Raw genomic sequence first — 24,789 nt, forward strand, 5'->3', positions numbered from 1 at the left:
TAGGTGAGTGGGCAAATGTTTGGCAGATGCAGTTTAATGTGGATAAATGTGAGGTTATCCATTTTGGTGGCAAAAACGGGAAAGCAGATTATTATCTAAACGGTGGCCGATTGGGAAAGGGGGAGATGCAGCGAGACCTGGGTGTCATGGTACACCAGTCATTGAAGGTAGGCATGCAGGTGCAGCAGGCAGTAAAGAAAGCGAATGGCATGTTGGCTTTCATAGCAAGAGGATTTGAGTATAGGAGTAGGGAGGTTCTACTGCAGTTTGTATAGGGTCTTGGTGAGACCACACCTGGAGTATTGCGTGCAGTTTTGGTCTCCAAATCTGAGGAAGGACATTATTGCCATAGAGGGAGTGCAGAGAAGGTTCACCAGACTGATTCCTGGGATGTCAGGACTGTCTTATGAAGAAAGACTGGATAGACTTGGTTTATACTCTCTAGAATTTAGGAGATTGAGAGGGGATCTTATAGAAACTTACAAAATTCTTAAGGGGTTGGACAGGCTAGATGCAGGAAGATTGTTCCCGATGTTGGGGAGGTCCAGGACAAGGGGTCACAGCTTAAGGATCAGGGGGAAATCCTTTAAAACCGAGATGAGGAGAACTTTTTGCACACAGAGAGTGGTGAATCTCTGGAACTCTCTGCCACAGAGGGTAGTTGAGGCCAGTTCGTTGGCTATATTTAAGAGGGAGTTAGATGTGGCCCTTGTGGCCAAGGGGATCAGAGGGTATGGAGAGAAGGCAGGTACGGGATACTGAGTTGGATGATCAGCCATGATCATATTAAATGGCGGTGCAGGCTCGAAGGGCCGAATGGCCTACTCCTGCACCTAATTTCTATGTTTCTATGTTTCTATGATTTGCCTTCAAGGAGGAGTCTCATATCTTCCAGGTGTAACGTTTCAAACATATTTGAAATCCACATCTGGAAAAACGCTCCCAACAATAAATATGTGGAAGCTCGTATTTATAAGTAACCAAAGTAAGAGTCCATTCAGGAATTAAAGGAAAGAAAAAAACACCATAGTAATCATCACTTTAAAGTTGTGAAAACACAGGAATGGGATGAAAATGCTGTAACTTTTTTTTTAAATGGTTAATCGTATTTGACAGAATTGATTATTGTTGGCAGGCGGTAAAACCAGTATTAGATTTAGTGTATTAGATTTAGATGAGTTTATTTTAATCTACACCACAACAATGAAATCCCATTGTTTGTGTGAAGCTCTCAGAGCAAGCAGCATACATGGTAATTATAGGTACAACAATAAATGCAATGATGAAAGCAAAACAACAGATTGTAGTGTAGGTAGATTTTTTTTTAAAGTACAATAGAATATGTGACAGCATTTCTTGGAAGGGGTTGTGAAATAAATGATTGGTTTAGGAGTTTGATAGCAATGTGGAAGAAACTGTTCTGTAGTCTGGACACCCAAGCTTTCAAGCTCTTGTATCTTCCTTCTGAGGAAGATCGGGGTCAATGCTGCTATTTTCTTCTCTTTCTGTCTTTAACCCTACACGTAGAAATTGTAAATTAAATGATTCACAAATCACTTGCTTGTCAGTACAATATTCACAAACTTGCCATTCAACCTAGAATTGCATTGTTGATAAGCAATATTACCGTGTGAATTTATTGAGAACTTTTCACAGGTCCTATGTTCAAAAAACGTTGAAAATTACACAGAAAATGTCTCCCAAGTGAATGGGCTGGTTTGGTCAGCGGTTGTGGAATTTACGCAAAGGAGTATAATGCTGTGGGGAAGTGGCAGAGAGAAGCATTTGAAACCTACGACAGATCGACTCTGATTATATTGAATGATTGCGGGGAGGGGAGGGTTTGGCTTGAGAGTCAGATGACCTATTACTATTTTGGACATCCAAGATGCCCTCATTCTTTAGGGAACAGGGGTTCCCATCTTCCATCATAGATGAGGCCCTCACACGTGTCTCCTTCGTATCCTGCAGCTCTGCCCTTGCTCCCCCTCTCCCTAGTCACAACAGGGTCAGATTGTCTCTAGTCCTTAACTTTCACTCCCATCAGCCGCGCATGCAATACATAATCCTCCAACATTTTCGCCACCTCCAACGGGATCCCACCACATATCTTCCCATCTCCATCCCTTTCCACCTTCCGCAGAGATCGTTGCGTCTTCAACTCCCTTCCCACCCAAATGGTTAACTTATCCCTTCCACTCAAACCACCCCCTCCCCAGGTACCTTCACCTGCAACTGCAGGAGATGCAACACCTGTCCCTATACCCGATACCTCCTCCCTCCAGGGACCCCGACAGTCTAGGCAGAAGTTCACTCGCATCTCTTCCAACCTCATCTACTGTATCCGCTGTTCGTGATGTGGACTCTTATACATGGGCGAGACCAAACGTAGACGGAGAATATTGATTTCTCCAACTTCAAGTAACCTCTGCATTCCCTCTCTCTCCATCCCTCCCCACCCTAGTCATACCAGCTCCTCATTCTCACCTAGCAAACAGCTAACAATGGCCTGTTTCCTTTATCATCATTCCTTTTTTGCATATATTTATTTCATTTGTTCTATATCTCTCTACATCACCATCTATATCCCACATTTCCCTTTCTCCTGGTTCTAGTCTGAAGAAGGAAATGTTAATTGCTCTGAAAATAAACACAAAGAGTATGAAGAAGGGTCTCAATCCGAAACGTCACCCATTCCTCTCCAGAGATGCTGCCTGTCCGGCGAAGTTACTCCAGCGTTTTGTGTCTATCTTCGGTTTAAACCAGCATCTGCAGTTCCTTCCTACACATTCCAACTATTTTCTTGTGTACTTGTGTGAAATGTAGTGCATCTTGAACTCTAAAAGTATCTCAGAAAGTAAAACTTCTATTTCCTGTATGAAAAAATTAATTGGAGTGAAAAACAAAAGATGTGAATCTCTATAGTGTCCTTCACAACTGTAGTTCATCTCAAAGTCCTCCACAGCAGATGAAAAATATGAACTGTAGTCACCGTTGGACATAACAAACTCCCATAATTAAAAATTGCTCATGATTAGAAAATCTTTTAACAATTCAGACTGGGCCACTCGTTTTGACATTGGAAATTGGAGAGAGCAGCCTTGCTGTTCTTCATAAATAAAATCATAAGAGTCAGAGCTGTACAGCACTGAAACGGGGCCCTTGTCCAAACATGTCTATGCCGACTAAATTGTCTGACTGAGTTGGTCACACTACCTATGCCTGGCCCCATATCCTCCCAAATCTTTCCTATCCATGTATCTAAGTGTCTTAGAATACTCTGAACAGGACCCACCTCTACCACTTCAGCTCGAGAATTCCTTCAGCACTGCCCCTCTTAAATATTTACGTCTGTTGGTAATCCTTGACTTTTAGTGTAGTGAGAAATAAGCTGGTGGAAATTCCCATTGTCTGGTGTGAGAAAAGGTTAACATTTTAGGTCCATCAGTTTAAATTGGATTTTGAATGCACTGTTTGACTAGGTTTGCTCATTTCAAGTAGCAAGTTACAAACTGATACTAAGTTTTGAATTGTTTTGCAGTTGTGCAGAGCAGTATTTATGCTTCGAGTTTATCAGCAGGAAACTTGGACTCAAAGTTTGTGCGGCATGAATAAGGTTTGATAGCCCAAACTGTGCAGAGTCTTATTGTCCTCCAGGTGGAGCCCCAAGTCTTATTTAAAGTTGCTTTCACACTACAGTTGCTTTCACAACTACAGTGCTGGTATCAAACAAAATTAATTTTCTTGTTAATGCACCTTAAACGAAATATGACATGCTGATTGAGCTATCTCTGGTGTCTCACTCCCCTTGTACTGTCCCTGGAGTGTTGGCCTGAATCAAGTGCTTAAATCTGTGCAGTGGGATCTGAGTTCTGTGGCCCATGATTTGGGAGCAATGCAGCCAGTACAATTTATTAACTAAATTAAAGCAGTTTTACATTAAATTAAACCATAATGTATTTTCCCAAAATATTGAGTGAGTGAAAGCGGCAGATTTGAATTCACCGCCAACATGGACTACTGTTTCACTAATTAACACATTTCTCCAACACTTCCGAAATAAGTAGACATTAATGTCATCAGTCAGTTACGGCACTTAAAGCTGTTATGAAGTATTGATCAGGTTAATATAGCGTTTTTCTGCTTAATGTGAAGTCCAATGAATCTTTATTGACCATAGGTATTGTATGCTGCAGGGCAGAGATACAGTGCCCTCCATAATGTTTTGGACAAAGACCCATCATTTATTTATTTGCCTCTGTACTCCACAATTTGAGATTTGTAATAGAAAACAAAATCACGTGGTTAAAGTGCACATTGTCAGATTTTAATAAAGGCCATTTTTTTGTTTCACCTTGTAGAAATTACTGCAGTGTTTATACATGGCCCCTGAATTTCAGGGCACCATAATGTTTGGGACAAAGCAATGTCACGTTAATGAAAGTAGTCATGTTTCCACGTTGTCCTCATCGATCAACCTTTGGAACTCTTTATGTTACAACTGTGCAAGACACTGGTGATTACAGCCTTTTTCCCAGGGAAGTCTAAAACAAGAGAACACAAACATTTAAATTAAAAATGATATTTAAATAGGATCTGAGGGGCAACTTCTTTATACTGTTTAGTGGGTATATGGAGCGCGCTGCCAGTAAGAGTGGTAGAGACGGATACAAGTACAACATTTAAACGATACTTGGACAGGTATATGGAGAGGAAACATTTAGAAGGATATTGATCAAACGCAGGGAAATAGGAATAGCTCAGGTGGGCAACTTGGCCGAATTGGATGCATTGGGCTGAAAGGCCTGTTTCCATGCTGTAAAGCTCTGGCTCTATTCAGAGGATTGTGGAAATTCGGAGAGCAAGGGAAATGGAGAATCTGGGAGAGTGGATCAGCCATGATCTTAAAGAAGGAAGCCAGTGACCCATTGCTGCCTTGTTTAAAGAATGTAAAGTATAATAAAAAATAAAGGGTTGTCTGTCTTTCTGATTTTCTTTCCTCTCATGCCCTACATCAGGGGTTCCCAACCTTTATCGTCCCGTTTACCCCAGGTAACTTTTTGAAAGCAAATTTACCCCCACACTGTTTTGTTCTGTAATTTGAGTTTACACTTCTACCATAATAAAGCAACCGACAAAAGGGGAAAATTTAAAATACTGTTTTTAACAAATCCAGAATTGACAAATTTACCCCCTTGGTAGGTGAGATTTACCCCCTGGAGGTAAATTTACCCTAGATTGGGAACGTTTTCCCTACATCTAAAAGAAAGTGATATGGCAAACAGAACCTGCCTTTTGGGCATCAGCTGGGTCATAAAATAATAAAGCATCACAGTCTTGTCAACTGGTATAATCCTTCCTTCTCACTCCTGATTTCTTGTGACCTATCAATGAAATCCAGTGAAATAACTATTACATCTTCAAATAAAGCACCCAGTAAAAACAGCACAACGCTCTTTGCAATTGTGTCTACCAACAGATCAGTTGTAAGTGGTGATTTTGGGGCAAAACTGGGAATAATGCTCCAGAAAACCTAGCTTCAACATAACACGTAAGATTGGCTGAAACCAAGATTCTTTTATCCTATTATTAAGTTCACGTCACACAATACGAAGTCCCAGTCAGAACAAATCTTCAATAGTACTCCAGATATAGTGCTGAGATGATTTGTGGACTGGGATGAGTGCACTGCACTTGCTGAGCAGGTGCAACTCACCTTTGTCACTGCAATTAAACTTTTTTTGCGTATCTAACCCTGATATTTTCAAATCAGACTATTCTTGGCACCGTGAATCAAAAATGAATCGTATCTCATATTAGTCTAGGCCTCCCTAAACCATAATACTCTATCGTATGAAACGTTTTATTTTAGCTTGCGTACATAAGGCAAGACTGACATTCCAAACAGTTCGAGCTCATTTGATTTCACCTGGAAATGTGCAATGTGCCTTCATGCATGGTAACCTGCAATAAAGCAAATTGGCTTGTTTAATCAATATCTATAGACACATCAAGCTTCCACAAGCAATAACAGGAGAAATAACCATATCAGCTGTTAAAGGATAAGCCGTGGACTAGGAGAATGACTACAATGGTGGTGCAGTGGTAAAGTTTGCTGCCTTACAGCACCAGAGACCTGGGTTTAATCCTGACATCGGGTGCTGTATGTGCTCCCTGTGACCGCATGAGTTTTCTCTGGGTGCTCCAGTTTCCTCCCACCATCCAAAAACATGCAGGGTTATAGCTTAATTATCCCTAATATAGTCCCGGGTGATTTTTAGTTGGCGTGGACCCGGTGGGCCGAAGGGCCTATTTTCACGCTGTATTTCTAAAACTAAACTCTTCTCATAACTAGACCAAGATTGGAATTCTCTTCATAGTGAACATGACAACTCAGAGAGGCCCATTTGTTGGAGCCAGACAAATTGTGTGCCCAAATCAAATCCCAGTACCCAAAGCAATTCCAAGTACCTTGTGTGAGCTGCATCCTGAGCAGAACCGAACCTCCATACTGAAAATGAACCTGAGGTTTAGTACTTGAATTGAGTCCCACTACTTTGACCTACATCTCATACTTGGAGAGATCAATGTGATATTTATACCCTGTACAACATATCTAACTGAACATTGTTAACAACAACTTCTCAGGGCTCTGCTTTATTTTTTAGCTCGTATGTTAGATTTGACATAATAAGAAGAATATTGACCAACGTCTTTGGCATCGATGTCATCATGGTGATGGTCATCACAGATATTGATGATAAAATAATAAAGAGATCGAGGGAGGTAAATAACTGGAAAAAGTCCTTGCATTTAAAACCAAGCAATTGTAATGCCATGGCTGACTTCTTATTTCTTAATTGCAGTTGAATATCTCCCCGAAGGTACTTGCTTCTATATATGAACAGGATTTCAAACAAGATATGGAAAGCTTAAAGGTAACATTTTATAGCAAGTGCAGAATGTAGTTTTGGTTAGATATTTACTGCTTATAAATGTTTCTAATTCCGGTTTCAGTTAAATAGAGAGATCAGAGTATTCACTTCCAGCAGGTATAATAGAAGTATTCAAAATTATAAATGCCTTTCAAAAAGAAAACATTACAGTTGTTGATGGGATGATAATCAGCGAACGCATATTGAAAGTAATCAGTGAAAGGATCAGGTTGACCTGAGAAAACGCACAGCAAGTTATACCCTAGAATTGTCTGACTAGAAAAATGAACGACACATTTGGGGTTTAATGTAAGATGTCTGCTCTGAGTGATGCAATGTCATGATGCCCACCTTGACCGCAACCCTTGGATGGTGCCGTGTTCCCTCATATTCCCTCTCCCTGGATGGTGCGCCGCCGCCGACCCCTCCCCCGACAGTGAAAGTCCACCTCAGATCTCACTAAACATTAACAACTTACAATTTCTCACCATTTAAAAAAAAAAAAATCCTGTCTAAAGCAGATGACCTCTCACTTTTCACATATTTCCAGCAGTCATGCCCCTGTCATATGCTGAGAGAATGGAACGGCTGTGCTTGTATACTCTGGAATTTAGAAGGATGAGAGGCCACATATCAGATTATGATGGGTTTGGACATGCTAGAGGCAGGAAACATGTTCGCGATGTTGGGGGAGTCCAGAACCAGAGGCCACAGTTTAAGAATAAGGGGTAAGCCATTTAGAACGCAGATGAGGAAACACTTTTTCACACAGAGTTGTGAGTCTGTGGAATTCTCTGCCTCAGAGGGCGGTGGAGGCCGGTTCTCTGGATACTTTCAAGAGAGAGCTAAAAAGGGCGGAGTCAGGAAATATGGGGAGAAGGCAGGAATGGTGTACTGATTGTGGATGATCAGCCATGATCACATTAAATGGCGGTGCTGGCTCGAAGGGCCAAATGGCCTACTCCTGCACCTATTGTCTATTGTCAAATAGTTTGTCCATATCTCCCCGAAGCCTCTCTGCATTCTCTTCACAGTGAACATTGCCGAAATACTTTGTATCATCAGCAAATCTGGATATATTACTCTTGATTCCTTCCTCTTGTAGAATTGTAATTCGCCTTCTCCAATATATTTTCATGGCTTTGCTTTCTCGGTAAATGTTTTAAGTGAATGAATTGTCATTCATGGTGTTAGCCCTGGTTATAGTTCATTTATTAGCTTCTGTGCCTATCAGGGTGATTATCATTCTAGCATCTTGGAAGCATGTGCTTTTTAAAATTTATTTGAAATACTTTCCAATATTTTCGATGTTGCTGCAGGTTCTTCCACCCACAGCATGTATGAGAGTGACTGATAATATTCCTCAGATTGTGAAATTCATAGAGAAAATAATTTGCAATGGCCATGCCTATTCTACCTCAGCAGGTGAGTATATGCATCATCAGTCAATTTCGGCTGTATCACTGAAAGGATTTCTTAATTTTTTATATTAATTTTAATAACAAATACATAGCTCGGTGTCATTGCATTAATGGTGGTCTTTTTGGAATGTCAGTACCTGAGTGTGTGTATGTGTGTGCTAAGATAAAATATTGCATATGATATAAAAAAAGATAAAGAGTTAGAATAACTCAGCGGGTCAGGCAGCATCTCTGGAGAACAATGATAGGTGACACTTTGGGGTAGGGACCCTTCTTTAGACATCTACAGTCTGAAGATGGGTCCTGACCTGAATTGCCACTTTTTTTTAGTAAACCAGCATCTTCAGTTCCTTATTTCAACCTTTTTGCATATTATATCATTTGTAAGCGGTTTAGGAGGACATAGACTATTATGCATTATGATGACAGAGTACCAGTAAATAGCAATAATCTTGTTCCTGTTTTTTTTTGTGGAGAGATTTATTAGAGGCAAGTTGGACTAGCTTGTTTGGACAACTTTGTCATTATGGATGAGTTGGGCTGAAGGGCCTGTTTCAATGCCATATCACTCTATGACTCCAAACATCAACAGAGGCAGCTCACATTTGCTATTGGAAAACATTGAGTCTGCAGAAGGCTCCCGTCCCGAATGGTCACTTATCCATGTTCTCCAGAAATGCTGCCTAACCTGCTGAGTTGCTCCAGCACTTTGTATCTATTTTTTACAACTCAGCATCTTCAGTTCTTTGTTTCTACATTTTTGCATATGATATAGTTTGTAAGTGGTTTAGGGGGACGTAGAATATTATGAGATATAATTAATTTTTGATTCACGCTGCTAAGAGTAGTCCGATTTGAAAACATCATGGTTTGAGAAACAAAAAAGTTGAAGCAAAAAGTACTGGCCATTACCATGGATTTAATTTATCCGTTACAGCATATGAGTAAATAGCAATTAATCTTGTTCCTGTTTTTTGTGAAGTGATTTATTACAGGTGTTCAAAACTAATGAGGGTTTTGGATGAAGTAAAGTGGGATAAAACAGGGGTGTTGGTAACTGGAGAACACAGATTTAAGATGACTAGCAAATTAAATCAAACAGCAATTAACTTTTTTCTGCCGACCAAATTGCTATTACCTGGAGAGCTCTATCAAAGAGCTAGCACAGGCATGATGTGCCCAACGTCCACTATTATCTTCTGAATTTAATAAAACTGCACTTCAATATCATATTGCCTAAGTATTAAATATGTATTAAATATGTGATATGCAAATAAATTATTAGCCTAGCCTGCTGTGATTTTAATTTACTTAGCAAGTACTTTTTCAAAAAAATCTTTCAGGAAATGTGTATTTTGACATCCAGTCAATTGGTGATCGTTATGGAAAGTTTGTCAAAATTAATGATGACACCGTTGAGGAAACAAGTATGTATGTGTTTGTGTGTTGTCTTGGAACCTGGTCACAATTTCACTTTGAATGCCAACCACTTGTCTGTTATCTTACCTGCAGTATCTGTTCCCAGTACAATTTTGCTAGTTCCTGCCTTTTGAAATCATATTTTTCCCCAATGTAGCGGCTAATTACTAGTCTATCCTTGGTCTTCTCCATAACAACCATCAAACTTATAAAGCAGTGGTCAGTCACTGACACCCTCAGCACTTAGCCAGCTACATTCGCAAAGATTAGATTAAGTAACATTGGACTCAAAAAGCTGTTGGATACACTTTAAATTATATTCCCTCTAGGCCTTGTGTACTAAAGCTCTCAGTTAATATTGGGGCGTTATAATTATTACCTTGTTTGTACACTTTCAATAAATTTGCTATGTAGAAACATAGAAATTAGGTGCAGGAGTAGGCCATTCGGCCCTTCGAGCCTGCACCGCCATTCAATATGATCATGGCTGATCATCCAACTCAGTATCCCGTACCTGCCTTCTCTCCATACCCCCTGATCCCCTTAGCCACAAGGGCCACATCTAACTCCCTCTTAAATATAGCCAATGAACTGGCCTCAACTACCTTCTGTGGCAGAGAATTCCAGAGATTCACCACTCTCTGTGTGAAAAATGTTTTTCTCATCTCGGTCCTAAAAGATTTCCCCCTTATCCTTAAACTGTGACCCCTTGTTCTGGACTTCCCCAACATCGGGAATAATCTTCCTGCATCTAGCCTGTCCAACCGCTTAAGAATTTTGTAAGTTTCTATAAGATCCCCCCTCAATCTTCTAAATTCTAGCCAGTAGTGTGAAAAAAGTTCTTCTCATCTCGGTTTTAAAGGATTTCCCCTTTATCCTTAAGCTGTGACCCCTTGTCCTGGAGGGTAAGGGGTCACGGGTAAGTCTTCTTGTTGCTGTAGATTTAGAGGACTGTAGAGCCATAGCCTCAGAATTAGTTCCTTTAAGAGGAGACAAGGAGAAATGTCTTTAGCCAGAGGGTGGTGAATCTCAAGTTCAAGTTCGTGAGTTTATTATTAAAAGTGTCATCTTGACCACTTCCTGTTTGCACTGTGCTTTGATCTCAGCGTCCTCCTCCGCTGCGCAGGCCCCGAGGATTTTTCCCATTGATGAAAAATAAAAGGCTTATTAGTGTTTAAAAAATCTTGAGATTCTCTCTCCTGGCAATCACTGCCGTGAAGGCCACGCCCCTTCCTGTGGGAGAGGGGGAGGGACTATAAAACCCGGAAGTGTGGGTGTGGGTCAGTCTGTCTGCAAGATTGCGAGGGAGAGGTCACGACTCTCTGAGCTGGGAAACTACAGAATACTGTGAGTATGCAATGTACTTGAATATGCAATGGCAATGGAAGTGAAATGAAATTGCAATGAGCTATTTGGCCTGCCCTGTGCTTGAAACTGCAATGCAATTGGAAATGAAATGAGTTGTTTAGCCTGCCTGAAACCACTAATTTCGGCCCACAAGGCCCCTATTAACCGAGAAACCAGTCCCCTTTGCCCAAAATGCCCGTATTAGCCCAGGAGGAGCCCAAAAGGCCTGTGCCAGGCCAGGAAAAGTCTAGAAAAAGTGTCTTTCACAGAGACTTCACTCAGATTTTTTTTTAAAGAGCCCTTTAGGCCCATCAGGCCTGTACTAGCCCAGGAGTCCCTTTGGCCCATCAGTAAGTATTCCCCCTGCAAGTCTTAAACCTCGCCCCAGTATTTTTCTCCCTCCCTTCAGTTGCTCCCTGTGAGATCCAGGCCAGGATAGACTTTCCCTCTTCATTGCTATCATCTGCAGAAAAATATTAAAAATGTCTAAAATTGATTCTCCACCCTCTCCCCCTCTCTCACAGAGTCTCTCACCTGTTTTGGGCAGAATTTCTGGCAGTTTCTGAGCTGCCACCCCACCAGGCCTGAGTGACTGAGCTGCCACCCCAAGAATCCGTTTGGCCCACAATGTCCATACTAGCCCTCTAGAAACCAGTCCCTTCGGCCCACAACACCCATACTAGCATTCCAGAAAAGCCATCCACCCCCCCCCCCCCCACTGGCCAGCAACATTGTAATTGGTGGACAGGTGGAATATTGCGTTGGGGGACCAGCCCTCCCGTATGAACATGGGACCCAATGGGTCCCACTTAGTCTAGTATAGATTAAATCCGATTGCAAGCTGCAAGCAATGTGTATTGAATCGCGCTGGTTTTCTTACAATCCTCTCAGATGTGCACACAGAATGCTTTAGGGGCTGGAAATCTAATGTGCGAACAGTATGCTGTAAGCTCTCAGCAGATCTTCTTTCATTGATGAAGGGAATAATTTAATGTGTATTTTTAAGGAAAAATTGCACTTGGAATGTGGAAATTACTTTCAAAGCCCACACCTACTGCCCATCTTTATTGACCTTTCAGAAGATGAGAGTGAATGGCTGCCTTGAAGTACAAGTATCTGTGCCTTGGTTAGGATTTTAACACAAAGATGAAGAGGAAACAGTGAATATATTTCCAGGGAAGAAGATGTTAGGACAGCCTGGCTGGGGAAACAGAGCTAGAGAGAACGAGGAGTGAATCCTGCAGGTGAACACTGAGTGCCGTCAGCACTCTGCCAGTGTTGTTGAAGGTAGTTGACCTTGTTGCTTTGAGAAATGCTATCAGGAAAACCTTGTCAGTTCCTGTGAATACTGCAGTCACAGTGTAATGTGGAGTAAGTCAACATTTAAGACTGACCTTTTATTAGAGAGAGATTTAAAAGTTTATATTTGCTTAGGAAGAAAAGTAAAGAGCAAAAAAAGGTCAGCATTAAATTAGAACACAGGACTGCTATTTTCCAGCTGCTTTTATCTCTCAGATGCCTTTCAAAATTTACAGTATGTTAAAGTAACATGCATCACAGCTGCCCCCTTCTCAATGATCAAAGAGAATTAGCTGCTTCGGTTATTTGGTATCATTCTTCAGTTATTTGAATAATCTAATTTAACGTGAAATAACTTATTAATTTGGTCCAAATAGAGTTGCTAGTACACTAATTATTCTTCTTTTATTTAAATTCAGTAACCTAGAAAGGACTTTCTTTAATTTTCACCAAAATACTGTAAAAATGTTTGACTCATTTCACTGGCTGATATGAGCTTCTAATTTTTTGGCTGCACAACAAGTAATTATAGGATGGATGTATTGTAGTAGTTTATGGTGTCTATGTGATAACATTGTTAAAGTGGGTTGGAATGGTGTAATCTGTTGATTTGGACCTTAATCATGTTATTTTATCTGACGGCCTCCATCTCTTCCTCTTGTGCCTCACCCAGTTGTTACCCTGCTGAACCTCTTCCTGGTGCTTCTTATCTCACTTTTCCTGACACCAGCTCGCTTCCTCTCCTGCTTGAGATAGCATCGTACCTCTTTCCCTCCTTATGCCTTGCCTCTTTGCTCTTTACTCTCACCATTATCCCAACTCTTCCTGATACAGTTGTTTAATTTGGAGGATGGCCTGATATGCTGCTAACAAAGCAACTTCTTCAAGACTCAAGGGAGAGCTAGCGAACTGGATAGAGAATTGGCTCCATGGAAGGAAGCAGAGAACGATGGTGGAAGGTTGTTTTTCAGACTAGAAGCCTGTGACTAGTGGGGAGCCTCAGGGATATGTGCTAGGCAGATTGCTGTTTGTGGTTTGTATCAACGATTTGGATGAGAATGTAGAAGGCATGATTAATAACTTTTCAGATGACACTAAAGTGGGTGGTATAGATAACGAAGATTGTTATTAAACATTATAGCAGGATCTTGGATCAGGTGTGCAAATGGTCTGAGGAACGTTTAATGGAGTTTATTGCAGATGTGTGAGGTGTTGCATTTTGGGAAGTCAAACCAGGACAGGGCCTTGACAGTGAATGGCAGGGCTGTGGGTGTGTTGCAGAGCAGAGGGATCTAGAAGTGCAGGTATATAGTTCCTTTCAGGGTATTCAGTATAGAAGTTGGAATGTAATGTTACAGTTGTACAACTATAACATTGGTGAGGCCATATTTGGAGTATTGTGTTCAGAGTTGGTCAGCCTGCAATAGGAAGGATGTTAACCTTCCTATTAACCTGGAAATAGTGCAGAGAATATTTACGAGGATATTGCCAGGACGTGGGCTTGAGCTATAGGGAGAGGTTAGGCAAGTTAAGACTGTGTTTCTTGGAGCACAGGAGAATGAGAGGCAGTGCTTCCACACCTCAAAAAAAAAAAAAAATTCCTTGCATTGCTTGCAAAAATTTCCTGGACTTTGATGGTATTTCCTGAAATTTTCTAAGCCTTCCCCAACTGTGCATGTGCGACTGCCGCCCCAACTATGCATGCGCAGATACCGGGCCCACTGCACGCGTGCAGGTAGACGGCGTCATTTTGCGTCCCTACCACGTTATGGGCGCCATTTTCAACGGTGACGCGGCTGACTGGCCTCCCCAACTGCTCGGGCGTGGATGGTCGTAAATATACTTATATACTCCCCGAATCATCCCGCGGGTCGGATTCGACCCTTTCATGGGCCGGATGCAGAAATTTCCCGAAATTATTATTTTCCGAAATTATTATTTCCCCCTAAAATTACTTGAAGACAACCAGAATTTCCCGAATTTCGGGTAATTTCCTTCAAAGTGGATACAAGGATGAGAGGTGATCTTATTGACAAGTATATAACCGACCCTGTGTCGGGTTGGTTCATGTGGAGAATTCAATAAATTCAGCAACACAAAGCAATGCGTTATCACCTTTATTTGTAGCGTTCACAGCACAGAAATGTACCATTTGTCCTTTGCTTATTACAGAGAGAGGAACAGGAGATGGGGTAGAAAACAGGGGCACGACCATGGGAAGAGGAGGGAAGGCATCACAGAAGAGAATCCCCCTCATTAGTGCATTGATGTGCAAATGAGCTATGATACAAAGAGCAGAAAAAGAATTAATTCTCTGCAAATACTTAACTATTTTAATGACCTCTGCGTTCTTTGTTAATCTTTAATTTCCAGGTGAAAATGATAAAAGACACAGAAGGGACTTTGCTTTGTGGAAATCATCACAACTATCGGAGCCATTTTGGCCATCGCCATGGGGAAATGGCAGGCCTGGCTGGCACATTGAGTGTTCAACAATTGCAAGGTTAGCTCATCGTGTAAGAGTCCTGGAGCGCATAAGCACAACACAGAAGCACTTGAACAAGGGCAATTTCCACTTTAACATTAATTTTCCGGTCTCGTCATGGGTCTATTGATTTGAATACAATGCAATACAAGAATACAATCTATTACCAACAGTTCTGCATTTGCAGTTCAGAGGCGATGCATTAACTGGTTGAATTCTAGAATGAAAAGAGTAAAATTAAATAATGTGGCCTACAGAATTTTAGAGTTAATTTCTGATATGATCACTTGTGTTCACTTTATGTCTCCAGATGGGTTTATGCATGTTCGCATTCAACAAATTAGATTTATGTAACACATTTAATGTAAAATGTAGGTCTAAGGTACTGTACATGGAAGTTATAAAGAATGTATGACACAGAACTACATGGTGTTCGTTGTTAAGGAGATGTTAAAGAGTTCAGAAATGGAATTCTCACATGACAATCTTGGCAGCAGAATCGTTACGCACCATTGGGGGTTGCAATGGAAATCAGATCTACAGTGCCCTCCATAATGTTTGGGACAAAAACCCATCATTTATTTATTTGCCTCTGTACTGCACAATTTGAGATGTGTAATAGAAAAATCATATGTGGTTAAAGTGCTCATTGCCAGATTTTAATAAAAGCCATTTTAATATATTTCGGTTTTACCGTGTAGAAATTACAGCAGTGTTTATACATAGTCCCCCCATTTCAGGGCACCATAATATTTGGGACGCAGCAATGTAATGTAAATGAAAGTAGTCATGTTTAGTATTTTGTTACATATCCTTTGCCTGCAATGACTGCTTGAAGTCTGCGATTCATGGACATCACCAGTTGCTGGGTGTCTTCTCTGGTGATGCTCTGCCAGGCCTGTATTGCAGCCATCTTTAGCTTATGCTTGTTTTGGGGGCTAGTACCCTTCAGTTTTCTCTTCAGCATGTAAAAGGCATGCTCAATTGTGTTCAGATCGGGTGATTGACTTGGCCACTCAAGAATTTACCATTTTTTAGGTTTGTAATAATCCTTTGTTGCTTTAGCAGTGTTTTAGGGATCGTTGTCTTCCTGTACAATGAGGCATTTGTTTCAACTTGAGCAGATAGGATGTGTCTATATACTTCAGAATTCATTATGCTACTACCATCAGCAGTTGTATCATCAATAAAGATAAGTGAGCCAATACCTTCAGCAGCCATACATGCCCAGGCCATAACACCCTCGCCACTGTATTTCACAGATGAGGTGGTATGCTTTGGATCTTGGGCAGTTCCTTCTCTCCTCCAAACTTTGCTCTTGTCATCACTCTGATATAAGGTAATCTTCGTCTCATCTGTCAACAAGACCTTTTTCCAGAACTCTGAAAAGTACTCTTTTAAGTACTTCTTGGCAAACTATAACCTGGCCATCTATTTTTACGGGTAACCAGTGGTTTGCATCTTGCAATGTAGCCTCTGTATTTCTGGTCATGAAGTCTTCTGCGGACAGTGGTCATTGACAAATCTACACCTGACTCCTGAAGAGTGTTTCTTATTTGTCAAACAGGTGCTGGTGGGTTTTTCTTTATTATAGAGAGAATTCTTGTCAGCAGCTGTGGAGGTCTTCCTTGGCCTGCCAGTCCCTTTGCGATTTTGGTAAGCCTAAGGTTTGGCTGGTGTCTCCAACAGTTTTCTGAGACTTGTTTCTCAGTCTCATAATAGCTTCTTTGACTTTCTTTGGCACAACTTTGATATGTTGATAAACAGCAATACAATTTTCCATAGGTGATGGAAAGACTGGAGGAAATACTAGGTGCTGTGCTCTCTTATACCTGCATTAAGGAGGAAATTAAACACACCTGAGCAAATACAGGTACACACACCCATGATGCCATGTGTCCCAAACATTATAGTGCCTTGACATGGGGGGGGTAAACACAGCTCTGATTTCTACATAGAGAAACCAAAATGTATTAAAACGACCTTTATTAAAATCTGACAATGTGCACTTTAAATACGTGATTTTTTTCTATTACAAATCTCAAATTATGGGTCTTTGTCCCAAACATTATGGACGGCACTGTATGGGTCCAGCAATAGAGCCATGTAGTGCACGGTAGTGCAGCGATAGAGTTAGTGCCCTACAGCGTCAGAGACCCATGTTCAATCCTGACCACGGGGGCTGTCTGTACGGAGTTTGTACGTTCTCCCTGTGACTGCGTGAGTTTTCTCCCGATGCTCCGATTTCTTCCCACATTCCAGTTTGAAAGTTAATTGGCTTCGGTAAGAATTGTGAACTGTCCCTAGTGCGTATAGGATAGTGCTAGTGCATGGGGATCACTGGTTGGCGCGGACTCGATGGGCCGAAGGGTCTGTTTCCGAGCTTTATCTAAACCAGGGGTCGGCAACCTTGTTCGGCATAGGGGCCTGGACACGTGTCTGTATACACATCTACCACGTGTACACATGGATCCCGCCCAAATCTTATTTGATGAGCAGGCATCAAATCATGTGTTCACAGAAGGTAGACAAAAATGCTCGAGAAACTCAGCGGGTGAGGCAGCCTCATGCAATCCTTGCATGTCTCACCTGCTGAGGTTCTCCAGCATTTTTGTCTACTTTTGATTTTTCCAGCCGGCCGTGCTGGCGGCTTGGCGCAGGATGCTGTACATCCAGAGCTCGGTGCTCCGGCAGGCCCGGATGATTAAGGGGAAATAAATCCGCCTGCGGGCTGGATGATTTCGGGTTCTGGGCCGCATTCGGCCCGGGGGCCGTAGGTTGCTGACCTCCGCTTTAAACTAAGCTAAACTTTAAAAAAAAAACTGAACTAGAGGTTCTGAAGGGAGAAAGTGGGAGGGATGTGTCCATGGAGAGACTTTTTTTTAAACACATGATTGCTTGGCAATGGACCTGTGATTTGTGTACACTAAGTATTATAGATTGACCCCTTGTATATCAATCTTCAGAGTCCTTTTAGATTGCGGCACACTGGTGATTGGAAAATAACTTTACTTTCCCTGTGAAGCAGATGGGGAGCTAACTCTGTGGCATTTTCAGCTCTGTGTTTGGAAATAAACTGGACATCCATACTGGAGGAATAGACCTGGCCTTTCCCCACCACGAAAACGAGGTTGCTCAATGCGAGGCCTACCACCAGTGTGAGCAATGGGGAAACTACTTTTTACACTCTGGTATGTATCTGCAGTGCTCAGGTGAAAGTCACTCCATGACTGGAAGTGAGAAAGTAGTTGGTTCTAATTGCTAACATGCAGTTATTGATTACTCTGCGGGTAGTTAGCTCAATATACGACTAAATAATCCCACACATCACAAGCTTGCCTTGCTGTCTACCTGCAACCCATTTGCAAATGACCAATTATGTATTGGCAGACTTTTGTTTTAGATTTACAGTTCTTCAGTTCTAAACATTTTACAGAGGTTCCCGTGCTCACTGCTGGAATTATGAAATGTTCCCCTATTTCTTTTGTTTATTCAGTTTTACACCATTACTGAAACTACTGTCAATGTTTAATCAGGAAATACAGATACACAAACTTTTGGTTTCTTTGTGCTTGTGCTGATCTGATATCCACCTTTTGTTTTCCTTGCTTTCTCATTGATGGTAACAAATTACGGGAGAGAGGATCTTAAAAACATTAAGATTCCCTCCCATAATCAGCTTGAAGATATATGGGATAGAAATTTTTGGTTAGAGTTATGTATAGGCTCTCAGGCATTAGAAAGACTGCGGGACATGGTATAAAGCAGGATAATAGAGCTGTGTGTAACCAAGGGGAAAATAATCTTTGTTTCTGTATTAACTGAACAAACCAAAGTAACTTTCATCAAGTGGACGGTGAATGAATGGGCATGTAAAATATGGTTTTCTAGATCAGTAGGTTGAGGAACTAATTAAGGAGTAGACTATTGTAGATGTAGTATTGTGTAATGAAAAAGGGTTAATGATCTGATGAGGGGCCTTTTGGGTCATCATAATACATTAAAATTTTATATAAAACTTTGAAGCAAATTATGTTCAATCCAGCGTTTTAAATTTAAACAAAGAAGAATATGAAGTCATGAGACATGAGCTGGCTATGGTAAATTGTGAAGCCACATTTTTGAAAGTCAATGAACAATCTTGTTTGTTAGCCCTTATTGCAAAGAATATTGGAGTAGGAAAAGCGGGTTCATATTACAGTTTTACATGGGGTTGGATGTCTGTTTTGGTCCCTTATCAAAAAAAGAAGACAGTAACATTAAAGACAGTCCAAAGAGGATTTACCAGGCTTATTCCAGGGTAGTTCTGTCAAGAGGGGCTGGACAGTTTCTGACAACATTCCTTGGAGTGTATAAGGATGAGGGGTGACTTTATTCAAACATAACATTCCAAGAGGGCTTGACAGGTTTGATAATGGGATGTTTTCACAAGTGGGAGAGTCACAAACAAGGGGACATAGCTATAGGGTAAAGGGCCAGTTATATAGAGAAGATCAAGAATTAAGGTTTATGGGGAGCTGGTACCAAAGAGAATTGAGACCAACATAGATACAACACGGAAACAGGCTCTTCGGCCCACTGAGTCTGTGCCGACCAGCGATCCCCGCACACCATCACTATCCTGCACACACTGGGGACAATTTACAATTATACCAAGCCAATTAACCTGCAAGCCTGTACGTCTTTGGAGTGTGGGAGGAAACCGGTGATCCCAGAGGAAACCCACGCAGGTCACGGGGCGAATATACTAATTCTGCACCGACAAGCACCCGTAGACGGGATCGAACCTGGGTCTCTAGTGCTGTAAGGCAGCAACTCTACCGCTGCGCGACAGTATATTCTTGTTTATACAATTTTTGTTATCCTTTTTAGAAACTCCCTTAGTGGAATCAGGTCATTGATTCTGAATCATGTCACCATGTATGGCCATGCATTCTGTACTGTGATTTGTTGCTTCAAGTATTCCTAAACCTTCTGTTTGTGCATTGAGCACTTAAAACAAAATCAGGATTTGGTTGGTGTTGGCTGTCTTTGACATTATTAGAAATTGGATGATATATGCTTGATCAATCCTTTCCTATCCCTGTAGACAGCTTTCAAGGTAAAAAGAATGTAGTGTTGCAATTGTCATCTCATTCTACTATTCATGATCATTTTCAATTGCCTTGATTTCAGTTGCTTAACTCTGAAAATAAACTATCTTTAATGTGTGTTTCTGCTTTTGTTTCAGGACATTTACATTTAAAGGGAAGTGAACAAAAGATGTCAAAATCACTGAAAAACTACATCACAATTAAGGTAACTGTGCACTTGTGCCTCAATACCCTTTTCCTTTACTTTGTTCTTTATTGGGGAAAAAAACCAATGAAGACTGCAAAGTAGGCATAGAAGCAGAAAAATAGGTGCAGGAGTAGGCCATTCGGCCCTTCGAGCCAGCACCGCCATTCAATATGATCATGGCTGATCATCTAAAATCTGTATCCCGTTCCTGCTTTTCCCTCGTATCCCTTGATTCATTTAGCCCTAAGAGCTAAATCTAACTCTTGAAAATATCCAGTGAATTGGCCTCCACTGCCTTCTGTGGCAGAGAATTCCACAGATTCACAACTCAGGGTAAAAAAGTTTTTCTTCATCTCAGTCCTAAAAGGCCTACCCCTTATTCTTAAACTGTGACCCCCCTGGTTCTGGACTCCCCCAACATCGGGAACATTTTTCCTGCATCTAGCCTGTCCAGTTCTTTCAGAATTTTATGTTTCTATAAGATTTCCTCTCATCCTTCTAAATTCCAGTGAATACCAGCCTAGTCGACCCCATTCTTTCATCATGAAGTCCCGCCATCCTGGGAATTAATCGTGTGAACCTATGCTGCACTCTCCCAATAGCAATAATGTCCTTCAAATTAGGAGACCAAAATAGCACACAATACTCCAGGTGTGGTCTCACCATGGCCCTGTTCAACTGTAATAGAACCTCCCTGCTCCTAAACTCAAATCCTCTCAAAATGAAGACCAACGTGCTCTCTTCACTGCTTGCTGTACCTGCATGCTTACTTTCAGTGACTGATGTACAAGGACCCCCAGTTCTCGTTGCACCTCCCCTTTTCCCAATCTAACACCATCCAGATAATAATCTACCATCCTGTTCTTATCACCACAGTGGATCACATTTATTCACATTATACTGCATCTGGTGTGCATCTGCCCACTCACCCAACCTATCCAAGTCATCCTGCAGCCTCATAGCATCCTCCTCGCAGCTCACACTGCTACCCAGCTTTGTGTCATCCGTAAACTTGGAAATGTCACATCTAATTCCCTCGTCTAAATCGTTAATATATATTGCAAATAACTGGGATCCCAGCACCGAGCCTTGTGGCACCCCACTAGTCACTGCCTACCATACTGAAAAGGACCCGTTAATTCTCACTCTTTGCTTCCTCTCTGTCAACCAGTTCTCTACATAACACCACATCCACTGACTCTCCCTTATCCATTCTACTTGTTACATCCTCAAAATATTCCAGATTAGTCAAGCATGATTTCCCTTTCATAAATCCATGCTGACTTTGACCGATCCTGTCACTGCTTTCCAAATACGCTGCTATAACATCTTTAATAATAATCGATTTAAGCATCTTCCCCACTACCGATGTAAGGCTAACTAGTGTATAATTCCCAGTTTTCTCTCTCTCTCCTTTCTTAAAAAGTGAAGTTACATTGGCTACCCTCAAGTCCACCGGAACCGATTAAGTCGTGAGAACACTGGAAAATGATCACCAATGCACCCACGATTTCTAGGGCCACCTTCTTCATTACTCTGGGATGCAGACCATCAGGACCTGGGGATTTATCTGCCTTCAGTCCCAACAGTTTACCTAATACCTCATTTCCTGACCAATGTGGATTCCTTCAGTTCCTCCCTCCCACTAGATCCTCAGATCCCTAGTATCATATTGAATGGTGGTGCAGGCTTGAAGGGCCGAATGGCCTACTCCTGCGCCTATTTTCTATGTTTCTATGTATTTCTGAGAGATTGTTTGTGTCTTCCTTCATGAAGACAGAACCAAAGTACTTGTTTAACCGCTCTATTGAGCCTGTTCATAAATCAATTGATTAATGAACATCTCTCAGAGAAGGGAGTGTCCTGCAATCCCCACGTCTGAACTACGAACTGCGATCACTTTGCAATGTTCTAGCAGCTTTAGTACTGTTAGAGAGGGATAATGTAAGATGCTTGGATCCCAAGAACAGGCTTTCACTTGCTAATGTTTCTACAGCAGATGTCCTTCATACATTTTACTAATAGAAACCAGATGCACAAGGTCGTCACCATTGAATGCTCTTTGAATTAAAGAATGTGATCCTATCCATAAGTGATAGGAGCAGAGGATATTCATCAGGATGCTGCCTGGAATGTTTTAGCTAAGAGGAGAGACAGGCTGGGTTTACTTTTCATGGAACAGAGGAGGTTGAGAGGAATGTTTGGGGAGCAAAGATAAAGGAGGTAGAATATTTCCCCTCAGCACAGAGACGGCACAGTGGTGCAGCGATATAGTTACTGCCTTACCGTGCCAGAGACTGGGGTTTGATCCTGACAAAGGGTGCTGTCTGTACGTAGGTCGCACGTTGTCCCTGTGATCGCATGGGTTTTCTCCGGGTGCTCTGGTTTCCTCCCACATTTCAGGTTCCCATGTTTGGAGGTTAATTAGCTTCTGTAAATTGTCCCTAGACTGTACTAGATGGTACTAGTGTATGGATGATCATTGGTCGGTGCCGTCTCAGTGGGCCGAAGGGCCTGTTTCTATGCTGTATCTCTAAACTAAACTAAAAGGTACACAAAAATGAAGAATGGTTTTGGCCCGAAACGTTGCCTATCTCCTTCGCTCCATAGATGCTGCTGCACCCGCTGAGTTTCTCCAGCATTTTTGTGTACCTTCGATTTTCCAGCATCTGCAGTTCCTTCTTAAACTAAACTAAACACAGGTATGTATAACCAGAGGGCATAATTTTGAAGTAAGAGATTTAGACGGGAATTGAGGGAGAATTTGTTTTCACTCGGAGAGAGCAGAAACCCAGCGCCTGTGGATGTAGTGCTTTGAAATAGTGCAGAAAGATACGATGACTGGCAATGATATATTGGCCCAATTGACCTACTTCATAAGTGATAGGAGCAGAATTAGACCAATCGGCCCATCAAGCCTACTCCGCCATTCAATCTCCCTCCCAACCCCATTCTACTGCCTTATCCCCATAATTCCTGACACGTGTACTAATCAAGAATATATCTATCTCTGCCTTAAAAATATCCATCAATGGCCTCTATAGCCTTCAATAGCAAAGAATTCCATAGATTCACCCACTAGTGGAAACATCCACGCTTTCCAAGTCTTTCACTATAGGGCAAGTCTCAATGTCCCACCCCCCCCCTCCCCCCCCCCCCCCCCCCCATCCTTCTGACTCCACAGTACAGTGCCGTCAAACGCTCATCATATGTTAACCCACTCATTTCTGGGATCATTCTTGTAAACCTCTGAACCATCTCCAGCACATCCTTTCTCAAATATGGTGCCCAAAACGGCTCACAATACTCCAAATGTCCAGAACCTTATAGAGCCTCAGAATTACATCCCTGTTTTTGTATTCTAGCCCTCTTTAAATAAATGTTACTTTGCAATTCCATTACTTCTATGATGTATAATCTTATAACATTAAATGTATAACATGTTTCTTCAAAGCCGCCTTGAAGCTGTAGTTACAAATTCTTGCTACACAACTATCAAATCACCGAGTCAGGTGAATATATAGTAATGATAGATGTTTGAAAAAGTTGTAATTTACCCATTCTCTACAGTGGGAGCCCCTCTACCTTTGAGTATGAACATTCACATTGCTATCTCCTGAAATAAAGGGCTCTCTCTGGAGTTGCATATGCTGGAAATTATACGTGCTGAAATATGATTTCCCCATTTCGCAAAAGCTAAGAATTCCGTCCTAAATCGTGGTTTGTTTGAAAATTTGGAGGTAACATAATTTCTAATTTGCAATTCCTTATGGTTTCAAGTTATAATGCAAGTTATCTATTTTAATTCAATATATATCTGTGCCAAGATAACCTTGTTCAATTGCTAGGTGAGAAAATATTCTAAGAGTGAATATCCAAAGCATGTCTTAAAGGGGAATATAATGCCCCTGGAGGCTTTGTGCTTGTGATCAAGTTCAAGTGAGTTTATTGTCATGTGTCGCTGATAGGACAATGAAATTCTTGCTTTGCTTCAGCACACAGAACATAGTAGGCATTTACTACAAAACAGATCAATGTGTCCATATACTATAATATAAATATATACACACATGAATAAATAAAATGATAAAGTGCAAATAACAGATAATTGGTTATTGATAATCAGAGTTTTGTCCGAGCCAGGTTTAATAGCCTGATGGCGGTGGGGAAGTAGCTATTCCTGAACCTGGTGGTTGCAGTCTTCAGGCTCCTGTACCTTCTACCTGAAGGTAGCAGGGGAATTAGTGTGTGGCCAGGATGGTGTGGGTCTTTGATGATACTGCCAGCCTCATACCACAGTTTATAGGTCTCCTGGAATCTATCCAGGTTTTGTTATGATGGGCACCCCAGAACAGTAGCCATGCAAACTCTGTATTAAGGACACATTCTAAAACAAGGGACAGGTAGGCAAACCCATTGCAACCTGAAAGACACAGGTCTGAATGGCAAGGCGTACTGGGTCAGTTGAAGGGTCAAGTCTCTCATCACTAGCTGATTGGAAGCAGTCTGTTACCCACCCTTTATGCACATCAAACATTAGGACATCACTTGCCTTGTCCTGCCCTCAACTCTCTTTAAACTTTCTCCCACCTGCTACACTCAG

At 41.5% G+C, this 24,789-nt stretch overlaps 1 protein-coding gene across 2 annotated transcripts in view; it reads left to right on the plus strand.

Annotated features, from left to right (window-relative positions):
* Nucleotides 1-24,789, plus strand: part of cars2 (cysteinyl-tRNA synthetase 2, mitochondrial) — a 50,246-nt gene that overhangs the window by 7,382 nt on the left and 18,075 nt on the right. Inside the window, exons 3-10 of one of the 2 annotated variants that reach the window (XM_055636618.1) lie at nt 3,542-3,616; nt 6,669-6,786; nt 6,867-6,938; nt 8,255-8,360; nt 9,700-9,783; nt 14,795-14,924; nt 17,964-18,097; nt 20,137-20,204. In XM_055636618.1, the coding sequence (XP_055492593.1) occupies nt 6,733-6,786; nt 6,867-6,938; nt 8,255-8,360; nt 9,700-9,783; nt 14,795-14,924; nt 17,964-18,097; nt 20,137-20,204 (648 nt within the window). In that variant the 5' untranslated portion in view covers nt 3,542-3,616; nt 6,669-6,732. The remainder of the gene's footprint in view (nt 1-3,541; nt 3,617-6,668; nt 6,787-6,866; nt 6,939-8,254; nt 8,361-9,699; nt 9,784-14,794; nt 14,925-17,963; nt 18,098-20,136; nt 20,205-24,789) is intronic. The other variant, XM_055636617.1, reaches the window with a different exon arrangement.

This window comes from Leucoraja erinacea, chromosome 6 (assembly GCF_028641065.1).
Source record: "Leucoraja erinacea ecotype New England chromosome 6, Leri_hhj_1, whole genome shotgun sequence".
Classification (NCBI taxonomy): Eukaryota; Metazoa; Chordata; class Chondrichthyes; order Rajiformes; family Rajidae; genus Leucoraja; species Leucoraja erinaceus.